Source organism: Myotis davidii, unplaced genomic scaffold (assembly GCF_000327345.1).
Source record: "Myotis davidii unplaced genomic scaffold, ASM32734v1 scaffold497, whole genome shotgun sequence".
Taxonomy (NCBI): domain Eukaryota; kingdom Metazoa; phylum Chordata; class Mammalia; order Chiroptera; family Vespertilionidae; genus Myotis; species Myotis davidii.
In genome coordinates, this window is record NW_006288434.1 from 3314153 (window position 1) to 3328850 (window position 14698).

The following is a 14698-nucleotide window of genomic DNA, read 5'->3' on the forward strand; positions in this document are numbered from 1 at the left end:
GGCTTTTGAGGATTCCCTGATCATCCTCTCCTCTTTCAGTTTTCTATGTCAGCTTTGCTAACTCAGTTTCCACTCCTCAACCCCAAACACCGATGTTTCACAAGTTTCCTTTTCCTTTCTCTCTCTCCATTTGTGATGCAGAAGAATGCGACTGCGCTCATGTTTTCATGATACTCTACAGGTGAAAACCAGATAGACATCCTCACACTACATCTCAGCTTCGCATTTACAGCGCCTCCCCTGTGTGGCAGCATATTCAAGGAGCACTGAAGCGTGAACTGGCCAGCATCCTCTAACCTTTTAGAAACTGACCCCCAAATCATCACACACAAAAGACAGATTTGGTAGTGTTAAAATTATCCTGCTATTATGCAAAAATAAATTATTTCAAAGCCAAGGGACAGATTGGTGAAAATACTTGCAATATAAAGTGTTGAATCCTTAATCTACAATGATTCAAATACAAAAAGTGATGTCTGTGCATTTAACAGTTAATTCACTTTGTAATATTCTGAAAATATTATGTTACCTAACTTCAAAACTCTACAAAACCTTGATATATCTTGAAGAGACCTCCTAAGCAAATATTTCTATATTTTTAGTCTCCTCTTGCTATAAATTTCTGTGGTTTATGTATATCAATGACAACTCAAAACTTAAAAGTAAAGCACTGTAAAATAATTATATTTTTATAAGAATGAATAGTAAGTTTTTTTTAACATAAAATACATATTTAAAATATCTGGTTAAAATGTTATAACCTTTAAATTTTAAATCTTATGCACATAAAACTCTCAGAACTCACGTGGCATAGAGTAAGTGCCACGTAAGCATTAGCTCCAAGGCTACTCCGTTATACCCTCATTGACCACAAATTCCAATTGTGTCATGGCCTTACTTTGGCCAGAATTGGGAATCTGCTTTTTTAAAAGCCAATGTGATAAGCAAAAGAATACATCTCCTTGTTTTCATTCAAACCATTTGTGTGTGTTTTTGTGATTGCCTATGTCATGACCCTGGTCCATTTTTCTTTGGTATGTTAGGGGGTTTTTCTCATCGACACAACCATTTCTGATACTTCACTGGCCTCTGTGTCATGGAGGCAGCTCACTGTCCCTGGGACTGTCCTGCTGCTCTGATGGCTGGATGATTGGCACTTGTTGAAATCGTCACAACCTGAAAGGCGCTTAGATATTTTAGATATTGCCACTAGATTTTTTATATTTACCACTGTGCTGCCTGACCACAAACCCAGTGCAGTTCTAGTTCATGTATTTCTTCCTCTCTTCTTGTGACTATCTCCACTCTCTGCTCCCAGAAACCCTCTTCTCCGTACACTCTATCACTGGTAAATCAGGACTTTCAACATTTAAATGGCACGGTAGACCTCAGATGGCCCACCTCACTCTCCAGCGAGTACCTTGGGTCACTTCTGTAGGTGTCCTGGTCTTTGACAATCAAGTGGCCCCTTTGCTTTCCCTGTGGATGCTAATATCACACAAGTCTTGAAATTGTTCATGCCACTCATATTTGGGATGTGTACAGACCTCTTGTCACATAACCATGGGATTTTAATCTTAGCTATTCTAATTGCTTTGTCTCTTATGGGATTCAGGGAGATTCAAAACGGTATCTCCCCCTGAGTGCATGTTTACTAATGGACTTATTTTATGGAAGCCACCGTTCCAAAAACCTCTAAACGAGACTCCACTAACCCCAAAGAATAACAAAGGTTACATTCATATGTTCTAAGATAGGACCCACATCCAGTAAAAACTATTAATCTATGATAAGTGAATCAGACTCAGCACAATAGTGTCAATTAGTCATTAAATGAGTGGTAAAAATGACTGACTAAAAATAGAGTTGATTGATGACTCCCTAGATATCTAATAGGAATTGAGAATGAAAGACTCCCACTCCCACTATGATTGGTAAGGTGATTATTCTGACACCACTAGACAAGAGAAGGTGACAAGGGAAAATGTCATTAAAAGTAATATCTAATAACAAAGATACCTTTATGACAAACTGTCATCTTTACTCACTTTGTCGCAGAAGACCTTGATCTGGCAATAAGCTCTATGAATGGGTTTATTACTACGATTATTATAACTGTATGTATCGATCTGAATCATCAAAGGAAGTCCTTTCACCCCTTTTTGGGAAGAGAAATCTGTACTCAGGCAATTCACAGTGATGAAGATCTAAGGGAGGAAGAAAGAAAAAAAAAGTTCATAAATCACCATAAGAAAGGTCTATTAAAAAATACGTAAGTCTTAGACTGGAAATCAAAATACTAAATGCATATATAAGGATAACTGAAGAATAGTTGGATAGTATGACATAAGAACAGGTTGAGCATATAAAACATGATAGAGTGCATAATTTATAAATATATAAAAGTTTTTGCTTTCATATTTGATATAAAACAGACCATTAAAATTACTTTCCTTAGAGTATATCAGCAAGATCTTACTTATTTTTCAAACATGCATACATTAGCCTGGTAAAACATTACTTCCTTAATATGTTAAAGCTGTGACTTCTAATAGTTATATCAATTTCTCTAATGTATGATCAATAGAATAAAAACACACACAACCCAAACCAAAACTAGATAACAGCTTCCCTGGAGCATTATTATACTGAAATGTAGTTATTTGTTTACATATCTAGTCTTCCTACTTGACTATTAAGTATAAGATTTGAGACCATTTCTTATTATTTTGGTATTACTGGTACCTAATATAGTACATGGAGGAGATGGGCAGTCAACAAACATTTGATGAGCTTATCTGTAAAAAATCCACTAGGAGTCAACCCCCCAGGTTTTAATCCCAGCTCTAACCAGCTAAGAAAACTCAGGCAAGTCCCTTAATGTCTTCGGTTTTCAATTTTCCTTTTAAATCAGAATGTAAATACTATTATAGAAGAAGTGAAAAGATAAAAGAGGAGCTGGAGAAGGTAAGACACGAAACAGGAAGAAAGAAATGTAGTAAAGGCACCAGCATCTTCAGTTTACAAGACGGGGCATCAAGAAACAGAACAGAAATTATATAAATTAAAAAAAGAAAAGGAAACTCAAGTAAATTCTTAAAGAGTACAGTACTGACCAACAGAAGAACTAAAAATATAACTTTATTATAAAATATTGGGAGGAATAGAGGGAGGAGTGTAGGTAGATGTCAATACATGTCATTTAAAGTTGATTTATCATAGAACAGAGGTATGAGTACAGTACCTAGATTTATGTGGTAACTATATAAATATTAAGAGTTGTCTCTAGGAAAAACTGGGTATGCTGTATTATACTCTTGGTACTGTTTTTCCTTTAATACCACATGTATTATTTTTACTTAACATAAAACTTTAAATCACTCATTGTTTTAAAGTTATACATTTATTTATTCTGAAAGCCATTTCATCAAATGTATTATCTAACCCAAACTGCATTTTAAAAGCCATTTAAATTTTTGATTTAACTACCAGGTCTGATGTAATTAATTTCAAGCTCAAAGCCTGTAGGCTTTGGGAAACTTATACAACCAGATATCTAAATTTTAGTGCTATGCCTATGTAAGGATCATTTTTCATTTTATTTTTAAGCTCCTTACTTGGCAATAAGAAACACACTAGCAAGGCACCACACACCAAAGCAGGCAAGGCCAGGTGACAGGTCTAAATAACATGCTAATTACAATAACCTTGTGCCTTGTGCCACAGGCTCTCACTCTTCTAGCCAACATCTGAAAACAAGTGCCTAGAGATGACCTAACCATTCATTTCATTTCATTCATTCCTGTTATTGGTTCACTCATTCATTTATCCTATAAACATCAACACCCACCCACAGTGGGTCAAACACCATGTTAGACACTGCGGATAGAGAAGAAATCCAGGCCCCTGCCTCACGGAGCTGACAGTCCAAAGGGAAAACAGGTGAGGAATCCAGCTATGACCACAAAGGGTGGTCAAGGCACTCCAAAGAGAGACGTATACAGAGACTCTGAGAACACAGGACAGAACGCTGACCCTGAGGACACGAGTAAAATACAAAACCCACACAGCACTGGGATAAGACCAGGAATTCCACAAATGCCTGCTTATTTGGGAATGGTAGAGAAAACGGGTGATTAAGAATGCAGATGTCAAGTGATTCAGGGGACTGAGTGATATAGACTACTAAGAAGAGTATGTGTGCCATGCCCAATTCTCCTATCGAACGTCCCTGGCGAAAGCAGACAGAAACGTCTCTCTATTGCTCCTGGAGATGCCTTAACTGCAGAAGAACATTCATTCCTGGCACAAAATTATTTTTAAATACCTACCATGTCCCTGAGACTGTGCAAAGTACCAGCATAAATGCATTGATTATGATCCGGGCAAACAGAGAAGTCAGAGGCTAGATGGAGAGAGGGACATGATGGTGTTCCAGAGATTATAACTTCATCACATGCTGATCTTTAGGTCAAAAAATAAAAGCATATTTCCTAGGAACACTTGCCTTTTTAAAACGATTATTACTGGCAATGGGATTATCTTGGCCCGAATGTGTAAACATAACTTTATGTCAGCAAATCAAATGATCAGTCTAGTGAGCAATGCAGTTGTCCCTAACTTTGGCCACGTATTTCATATACAAATCTTCCAGCTGGTGGTGTAATCTACCGGGGCCTCAATCCACACTGGCTATTGTTCCACTCCTCAGAAAGCCTGCCTTGTATTGCAGAAGCCAGAGGAGAAAGGTGTTCTAATGAATATTTCCTAAGCTATTCGGACTCACGGTTGGCTCACTGATTTATCCATATATCACTCAACAGGCAGGAAACACTATTCATTGTGGCCTTGTCAGCTCCACCCCTCAACTAAGAGAGCTGGGCTGATGGAATGTGTATACTTACAAAGGCCTCTTCGGCAGGACGGAGCCGCTGAAATAACATATGCTTACTGGCAACACACTATAACAAATAGACTAAATCCTTCTTGGACGAGCAATAACCATCAGCCACCCAGTAGAGAAGGTCTTTACAGGTCAAATGAGCTATCATACACTAGACTTTACCGGGAGACACTTAGACTAGGTCCTCCTAATAGCGAGAGGTCCTGAGTAGAAGGTCCAATGGGCTCGCTTTGATTCATGCCATCCTGATTCTATAAAAAGTAAACAACCCAAGAATTGGTCTCCTTTGCTAAATGGTGTGGGCCTCCCAGAGCCATCCTTAGAGGCAGGAATATATAGCAGGGCTGGCACCGTTTTCCTCTTGCCTGGCTGCCTGACCCAAGAGCAAAGCAGTTTCAGTACCCGATGGTATCAATCGTAGTCTCGCTGTGGTGCACTCAAAACCCAAATAGTTGATCTTTAACTGCAGTTGGGGCAGGGGGTGGGGGTGGGAAGGCCCGGCAGCACATTAACTAAAACCTTGGCTGGGGACTGATAAGCATTCATTTGTTTCATCTTGCAAACCCAACCATGTCCCAGCTCCAGGCACAGCAGGCAGATGTGAGATCAAATTTCTTGAAGTTTATCTACAAAGCACTGTTTGTAAATGTGTACTACAGAAACTTAGCGAAAGGTATGCTTTCCCCCACCAAATGTTCATCCAAATGCCAAGCACAGAGAATTCTGTTTAGCTTCATAGAAGCCCTGATTATGTAAAGAGCAAATAAATGCCATGAACAATTGGTCCGTCACCCGGGAGTTATGAATGTTATGTATGTTCCTACAGTATTTTCAAAACCTCCGTTATTTGTTCCCCTATAATTCTGACAGTACATATTTTTTAGAAAAATATTCATGAAAACAGGTGTATGCGAGCAGATAACAGATGCAATTTTAATTTTGTCACTGGATCAAGGATTGAGTCAGGTAGAAAAATTGTTTCAAAATGTACCAAGACCTTTCCAGAAATAGGGGCAGTCTCATGACAATTGACATTTTAAAAATAAAATCGTTTTTTACACGTGAATTACAATTCCCATTTGGTGGCTTCTACACAAGATCAGTGTCTTTGCCCAGGTTATAATACCTCTCGGTTGTGCCCTACATGTAGTAAGATTTATTAAAATAAACACAGGTCAATGATGGGCTTTAGAATTGCTACATTAAGTTGATTATTAACACCCAAGATTTTTCTGAGAGCCTGCCATTAAAAGAAATGGGCTGATCTTTGATTTACAAAGCAATTTGAAATTTCAAATATCGTAACATCCATGAGTTGATGGAAAGTATTTTTCTCTTTAAACAAGTGCATCTTGCATTTTCAGGAAGACGTCTTTGATCAAAGACTATGACAGCTCGTTATTTCCTAAGGTTGAGACTCTTTTCCAAGAAGTGGCACGTGCATTAGCCTCCAAATTACAGGGTCATAAAATCAGCATTTCCACTCTAAAACATAATATATAAACACATCAGCGTGCTCTGGCCAATTTCCTTTCTCTGTTTTCTCCTTGGTTCTTAGCATTATCAAAGGCCTTCAAGACGGTTTTCTTGCATTTTCAGCATTTTTCTTCTATTTTATACAATTGTATTTGGGTGCAGATGCAATGCCAAATAAGACAGAGAGACAGACTAAAGGTAGATAATGTTAACAAGTGAAATCTCCGTCTTGGGCATTCATTCGTTTCTTCCTGCATTAATTCACCAACTATTTATCAAGGGCCTGACACTATGCTAGGAAGTGAGAACAAGAATGACAGGCCAGATTAGATTCCCTGCCCCCAGAGAGCTTGCTATTTTGTTGAGGATCTAAGAATCTCCTAGATTCCCTGACACCTCCATTTATATGGCACTTTTAGGAAATGATTTAAAACCTGATAGTGTATTTCTCTATGTTCTCCTTTGGGTACCTCTGTACACACACACATACACATTTGGCTTACTCACATATCCTACCAGCTTTCTATATTCTTTTAGTACCCAATTTTTTCCACTTCCAGTACATGCGAAGCGTGTTCCCAATTGACAGCCTTTGCCATTTGTTCTGCCCTCTGCCTCCAGTGCTGTCCCCACATATCATCACATTGCCACTCTTCCTCATTCAGATTTCAGTCCGATCTCAGTTCTTCCTTGACCACCCTAGCTGGAGTTGTCTTCTGCCTCCTCCTCCCATCCGCCCACGACCAGTAATACACTCTGTCAACCTGCTCTTTTCTATTTTCTTCATAGCACTTAACACTATTTGGATTTAGCTTGTTGTTTATCTGTTTAGTGCTTGATTATCTGTCTGCTCCACGAGGCTATAGCCCATAAGAAGAGGGCCCTTGTCTACCCCAAACTCAATCTAGTCCCAGTACCAGGCCCACAGTAGATACTCAACAAATATTTGTCCAATGAGGTAAGATAACATTGCTTTTCTAAATACGCATTTCCCTCTTTATCTATGCTCTTGCTTTCCTAAGCAAAACCTCTTAGGAGTTGAGATTGCTTGGAATGGCTGTATCTGTCAAGATAATAAGCAGGGTTAGCTGTGCTGACCATATTTCTACTCAAAAAATATTACCTGTCTGTTTATCAACAAACCTAAATTGAGCACCAAATACACACACACACACACACACACACACACACACACACACACACTATGGAAGATACTATAGACAGAGATGCTATGGGAGATACAGAAGTCTATGGTAGGGCCCTGCCCTTAAAGAAAAGGAGGGGTATACAGTTTTCACTGTTGAATAATGTATATACTCACTATACATGCTGTAAGCACATGATGGAAAGGGGAAAGCTCAACGAGTCAGCCAGGGGAGATGTCCTGTAGGAGCCCTGAGCTGGAATAAGGAGACAGCCTCATGGGAGAGTGGGGGTTTGTGTTGGGGAAGTTAAGAGCAGCCTGAAATAGGCTGGTGAGGGAAGAAGCCAACCAAAACACTTGTATCACGGTTGTCAAATAATGGACATTTGACGAGGTCGGGTGTGTACCACTGAAGCCAAGAACTATGGCCACAGTATCCGACATCCAAGTTACAGAGGACCAGGGGAGTGAGGGCTGAGAAAAGGCCACCAAGTTCAGAAGTAAAAAGGCTCTGTGCTCTTCCCAAGGCCAGACTAATGGAGGGAAAGATGGGAAACTAGATTTCTGGGGCAAGTGAGACAGGACATGAGGATGGAGAGGAAGCATCTCAGCTGGGAAGCTGGCAGAGGAAGGAGGGATGGACAGAAACACGGACAGTGGACAGCAGGGCCCAGCAGAGGTGTTCTTCACAGATGGAAGAGGTACTCACACAATGAGAAAGGATAAATGTAAGAGGCTCCAAATAGGAGGAGTTATGGGAGCTCAGAGCTTCAGAGGCAGGGATTAAATGATATCAACTCACACGTGAAGTTTTATAAGAAGAAAGACAGAGTTTTCTCTGAAGCAGGGAGGCAAAATGAGAGGAAAGCACAGCAAGAAAAAAGAAGTACAAGGGGCTCAAAGACGGTCTGTAGCCAGTGCAAATCCTGGCACTATCGCCTGGGACTAGTTATTTAATCTTTCTAGTCCTCATTTTTTAAATAGCTATAACTTTCCTTACCTTAGTATTGTGACACTTTAAAATGAGCTCATGTTTTTGCCCTGGCTGGGTGGCTCAATTGGTTGGAGCATCGTTCCATACACCAAAAGGTTTTGGATTTCATTCCCAGTCAGGGCACAGAATTAGGTTGTAGGTTTGATCCCAGGTCAAAGGCATAAAGCTTTGAAGGAATGGTTGCCCTTTTGCCAGAAATAATGCAGAAGACATTACTATTAGATCCTCCCAATACAAAAGGCATTGTAGAAAGAGCATGTGCCCCCGACAGCCCAGGATGCTGTGCAATAGCTGGCAACCTAGGTAAGCTGGCTCACCTCTCTGAGCTTCACATTCTTCATTATTCCCATCAAAAATTATATCCACTTCAAAATATAAATGCTGCCTAATGTGTAAAAAGCTCCTGGCAGAGTGCCTGGTATATGGTAATCACTAAACAAATATTAACCATGGTGCACACGCACGTGCACACACACACACACACACCAGTCTATGAAATCCAAGTCTGTAATCTAATTCTCTACACACACACAACGGTTCATGCATGTACGTTATAGAGCCCTATGCAGGATTCAGGTCAGAAACCATGGGTACTCCACATTCTAACAGAAGATCAAGCTGCTGATATCTCCAGTGAGAAGCTCTGCAAAGATTCCTCCTTCTACATATGAATTAACTCCAGCTTTATAGCTTTTCCTGCCACCCATTACCTTATAAAACCGAAACAAAGGCATGGCTTTGTTTAAGTTCAATACCAAAGACTCCAGCAAATGTTTACCTTTCCCTTATAAAGCTTCCATCACCTACACCACGCCCCAGCAAACACATAAAAATGCCATTTGCCCTGCTTCACAGTGTGTGTCCTGACCTTTTAAGACCCCTCCCAGGAGCCTGCCCCAGCCTCTGCTTTACTCTTGAGACTATGGAAGATGCCCTGTAATATCCTCTAACCGTCCATATATCTTCTCCAGACTAAAGAACCCATTTTCTCAGGCATTGTGCTTGGCAGACAGTGAGAGCCCAATAAACACAGATTAAATATTTTAGACCAAAAAAAACCCCCAAAAAACAACAATGGAGAGAGAGAGAGAGAGAGAAGGAGGGAATGAAATAATACATTTGGAACAATTTAATGGATCTGCCATGATTTGGTACTGAATTTCAAATCAGCCTTTCAATCAGCATAACCTTATTTTCCACCCTGAGAGACTCAACAGTTCACGGTGTACGAGAAGGTTAGAACACCTACATTTTCTCCAATTTACCACCTTTCATAGGCCATAATCAAAGGACTGCCATTTCCACCCTCCCGTCTTCTGAGTGACTAAAATTGAGGTAATGAGGACAGAGAGGCTGTGTTTCCTATTCATTAGCAGTTGAGGGAGCAAAAAGCTCATCTGACTTGCTGGCCACTGGTTGCACCTTGAAAAGACAGCCCTGGGAAGAGAAAGGATTGGCCATACGGGGAGAAAAGAAAGGAAACCTGCCAGGGGAGGGGACGGACTAGAAGGGGTCAATGGGGGAAAAAGAGGGACATAGGTAACACTTTCAACAATAAAGATTTTTAAAAATAATAATAAAGAACGAAAGAAACCTGGACTCCATGTGGAAAAAGTAAGCAATCCTACACGGTAGCGCTAGTTCCGTCTCACAGCACCAAGGAGGTCATGACATGAGCCCATCCAACACCCTGTGACAAGCGGCGAAGGGCATTGCGAGGCATCACGTCCACTTCATTTGCTTCCTTCAGGATGAATTTGCTTCCATAGAAGCGAGCTTTTTAGTCTCAACTTCCACTTTTATCTTCCTGCTCCTCCAGCTGACTCCTCTTAGCACATCCCTTACACTGGGTCTCAGAGGGTTTATGCTATCTCCCTCAGTACTAGAGCAAAATCAGACCCAAAGGCAAAAAAAAGGCAAAAATTTAAGGAAAATAGGGCCCAGAGGTAATATCAGCATGTGTCCCCTCACCTTGCGTTTCCTCACAATGTCAAAACTTACATGAAATCTCCTTTGTAAATCCAATTCATTGAAAGCATCTAAAGCAGCAGTTCTCAACCTGTGGGTCACGACCCCTTTGGCGATCAAACGACCCTTTCACAGGGGTCGCCTAAGACCATCCTGCATATCAGATATTTACATGACGATTCATCACAGTAGCAACATTACAGTTATGAAGTAGCAACAAAAATAATTTTATGGTTGGGTCACAACATGAGGAACTGTATTTAAAGGACCAGGAGGTTGAGAACCACTGATCTAAAGGAACCCAAAGTTAGAGGAATCTACATATAAACATTGCCATAGCAGGAAAAAACATAAAAGAAAAGTATATGGAAATACACTTAAAAGTAAAAATCTGGACACTAGAGAAAGGAGCTAGCGATAAGTGGGGGAAATGCAGAATAAATGTGTAAAGGTTTGGAGAAAAAAAACACTGATACGTATCAATATGAAAAAGCATGCACTGATATTCAATTAATACAAAGAGTATTAATTGCAGTAATTCTGCAAATGAGATCATTAATGTTAGGCTAACACACACACATACACACCACACACACACACACATAGACACACACTCAGTTGAGAGAATAAATGTGTAAAGGTTTAGAGAAAAAAACACTGATATGTATCAAAATGAGAAAGCATGCACTGATATTCAATTAATACAAACAGTATTAATTGCAGTAATTCTGCAAATGAGATCATTAATGTTAGGCTAACACACACACATACACACCACACACACACACACATAGACACACACTCAGTTGAAGATGGCAAGGAATCCTAATAGTCCTCACTCCCAAATCCACTCTGGTCAATAACATGTACTAGTATGATATCGACAGGTAATGTAATAGGGCAACCAAAGACATGGATGGGGAGAGGCCTGTGTGCTAGAGGCGTTGGGCCAGCAAGGCCATCTTAGTGGGCAGGGGACAGACAGAGGGTGGCAAAAGCCGGGTGACTTGATTGAACTGCTTTGCTAAAGAAAATGGGGCTATTCATTTGTTTTCTTTCTTTCAGGAACGACATACGTTGTACCCTATAGATTTCTTTGAGAAAGAACATCATAGCATGCTTTGGCCTAAAAAGATTGCGGATTACCCTCTATTGGGATGGTTAAGAGCATGGACTCTGGACTCAGAGGGACGTGGGTTCAAAGCCCACTTTTGCACTTGCCAATGGCGCAGCGCCTGGTATGTAGAAAGTTGATACTTAGTGGAATGAGAATCTGAGATGCACAGGAAAATGATTCACGACATCGCTCAGCCTCTCTGCTCCCCACCCCATCCCATCCAGGTCTCAGTCTTGCCTACTCCCAATCTTACCACAAAAATTTGTTAACAGGGATGAAAAAATATATATGCCTTATCTGTGTCCTTGGCCCTCTCTAAAATTGCAACAACTTCCTATCTGAGAGTTCTCCCAAACCTCCAAAGGCAGGAAGAACTTTTACCACTGATCTTGCAGAGCAGAGGGCGGGACTAGCCAATCCCCAAAGCCCCTCCTACAACTCAACACAGAGCCCGGAGGACGGAAGGAGGGCAGGATAGGCCTCACCCCAGATGGTAATGGCTCTCCTGCAGGCAGAGGTGCTAGGCTAGAAGGCAGCAAAGGATAACCCAGGGGGGAAAAATTTTCATATTACTGAATTATAGTAGATTTTTTAAAAAATCTTAGAGACAGGGGGATGGGCCAGTAGTGGATTTCTTTGTTTGCTTGATGAGCTGGTATAAGGGAGGAGGAGCATTTTCACTGACTCCAGAGCATCCCAAAAGGCTTGTGCAGAGGGACTAGAAAAGGGTTCATGGAAAGAAGTCTCCTTCTTGGGCAGTTCATAAACCATGGGAGGGGTGAAGTGTAGAGAGGGGGAAATCGGTATGGTGTCCCAGCGAAAAGGCGCAAAAAGGAAACTTGTTCCTCAAAGCACCAGGGAGCATCTCAACGCTCCAGGAATCCTCTGTGGTCACAGGAGAGAGGCCTGCCCAGCACACGGAGGTTTGCTGAAGCTTGAATTCATTGTGAACAGAGAAAATGCACAGGACAAAAAGAAGGGGCCCGGTTTCAAGAATCTGCTTGGAAATGTGGGAGAAGGGGGGGCCTGCTGTGCTCCTGCTCTGGGGGATGATGTCATCGCAAAGAGAAAGCTGGCACTCGATGCCAGGAACCTGAGCTCACCGCACTTCAATAACCCAATGGAGTCTTCCGTGGGAATTCCTCAACCTGGGGATTCGCGACCAATCGATCTACTTTGTAGGTGCCAGTGTTTGGCTAAGGGAAGAAAGTCTGCAATAACCCTGGGAATGGGAGTCATGTGAAAGAAGGTACCACAGCAGGGCTCCTGTTAGAAGCATGTGGATGGAACCTTAACAATCTCTTGATGTCAATAATCTATTTTTTAAAATATATTTTATTGATTTGTTACAGAGAGGAAGGGAGAGGGATAGAGAGTTAGAAACATCAACGAGAGAGAAACATCGATCAGCTGCCTCCTGCACACCCTCTACTGGGGATGTGCCCGCAACCAAGGTACATGCCCTTGACCGGAATCAAACCTGGGGCCCTTCAGTCCGCAGGCCGCCGCTCTATCCACTGAGCCAAACCGGTCAGGGCTCAATAATCTATTCTGATAATCCCTGCTTCCCTTCCAGCTGAGGAGAGTGAGGCTCAGCAGGGAGAAGTCACAAAGCCAGCTCTTCCGGTGCCAAGAGGAGCATCCAGGTGCCTTTTCCTCTGTCACCTGCTGCTGCCCATCCCCCATCAATTTCCAAGCTGTAAGAGGGTGGACTGGGACTCCCATCCTTACCCACCTAGATGTCACCTGAGTCACTGCCAGGGACACAGGGACTCCTGTTCACACTACAGCAGCGTCCAGACCCTGGGGGAAATGTCCTGTTGGAGACTATTGCTGCTGCTCCTGTCATTGTGCAGGAAGACGGTGGCACAGCCAGCAGAACCGGTTCTGGGTGGAAGAACTCGGGGATAGCTCTGCCAGATTCACGCGGCCATTGATACCAGAAATCAGTTCATTCCAAACCTCGTTTTAATTAATAGTTTTCACACCTTCCCAGGTCAAACTTTTTCCTTAGATAAACTACACGATTAGAATTTCACATCCTTTCTTCTGCTCATGCTAAACGAGAAGTGAAAGTAAAATGTAGGTCAGCAAGAAAGGGAACACGTAGGAAGGTGCTCTGGAAAAATCAATTAGCTCTTGATGATGCATATGTGGTAAGAAAACCAAATACTGACTGTTGTTTGTTTTTTAAATAAATGCACCAAAACTTAAATATCCAAATAAAAACTATCCTTTCGCACAGTCATCTTGGGAAGATATTTAGTTTCTCAAATGACGCTGCTGTGGCTCAAATTTTATGTCGCGTCTCTTCTGACACTGCCTTCTAATGTCCAACTGGTGGATGTGTATTTATATTTGGACCCAAGTGATTTCTGATGATTTTTAAAACATCTTCAAAGATCAAGATGGGACGCCATTATGGGCATTCAAAAGTATGTCACAGCCCCTCTCTTTCACAGTGCCAACTCAAGTCACACTCTGGCCTGCTGCCAAAGGCCTGGCCAAAGGAACCAGGGAATGCTGGTGGGGATCCTGGTCCCGTTTCTCTTGGCTCTACTGTCAACGTCCATGTGTCACCACATTCCCCAACACAGAAAACCAATGAAGATGTAAACTGCATATTCGGCTGTCTGAGGGGGTAGGATTGAGGCCTGGAAACTCAAATATCCAGCAGGGCCAAGTAGAGAAAGTTCCAGAATGGTGAAGTCTAGAGAAAGCATTAAAGAGACTAGCCAGTACCTCACAAGAACCATTCGTGGCCTTGCAAACACTTGGGCTTATGGTTGTCGTATTCTTTAATCACCCAAAAGAATCTAGAAACCTAGATTAAAGTAACCTCCTGATTATTAAATGTGGGCAAAAAAATTAAATTTTTGAAATAAAATACGTAAATGTATGCTACATATACATATATGTTCTGTGGACCATATGAAGGCTGCAGGCCACAATTTGTGTCTTCTGGTCACATAAACCAAACCATCACATGACACTGAATGGGGCCCCAGCCCTGAAGCCTATAAGAGATTTCTGTGTGGATGCTGCCAACAGGAACTCAAAAGTAAATTCAACTGCTCCTGAGAAGTCCATGATATG

At 41.5% G+C, this 14698-nt stretch overlaps 1 protein-coding gene across 4 annotated transcripts in view; it reads right to left on the reverse strand.

The window, feature by feature from the left end:
- Positions 1-14698, reverse strand: part of GRHL2 (grainyhead like transcription factor 2) — a 116855-nt gene that overhangs the window by 23470 nt on the left and 78687 nt on the right. For all 4 annotated transcript variants that reach the window (XM_006760277.2, XM_006760279.2, XM_006760278.2 and 1 more), the window contains exon 9: positions 2049-2207. In XM_006760277.2, the coding sequence (XP_006760340.1) occupies positions 2049-2207 (159 nt within the window). The remainder of the gene's footprint in view (positions 1-2048; positions 2208-14698) is intronic.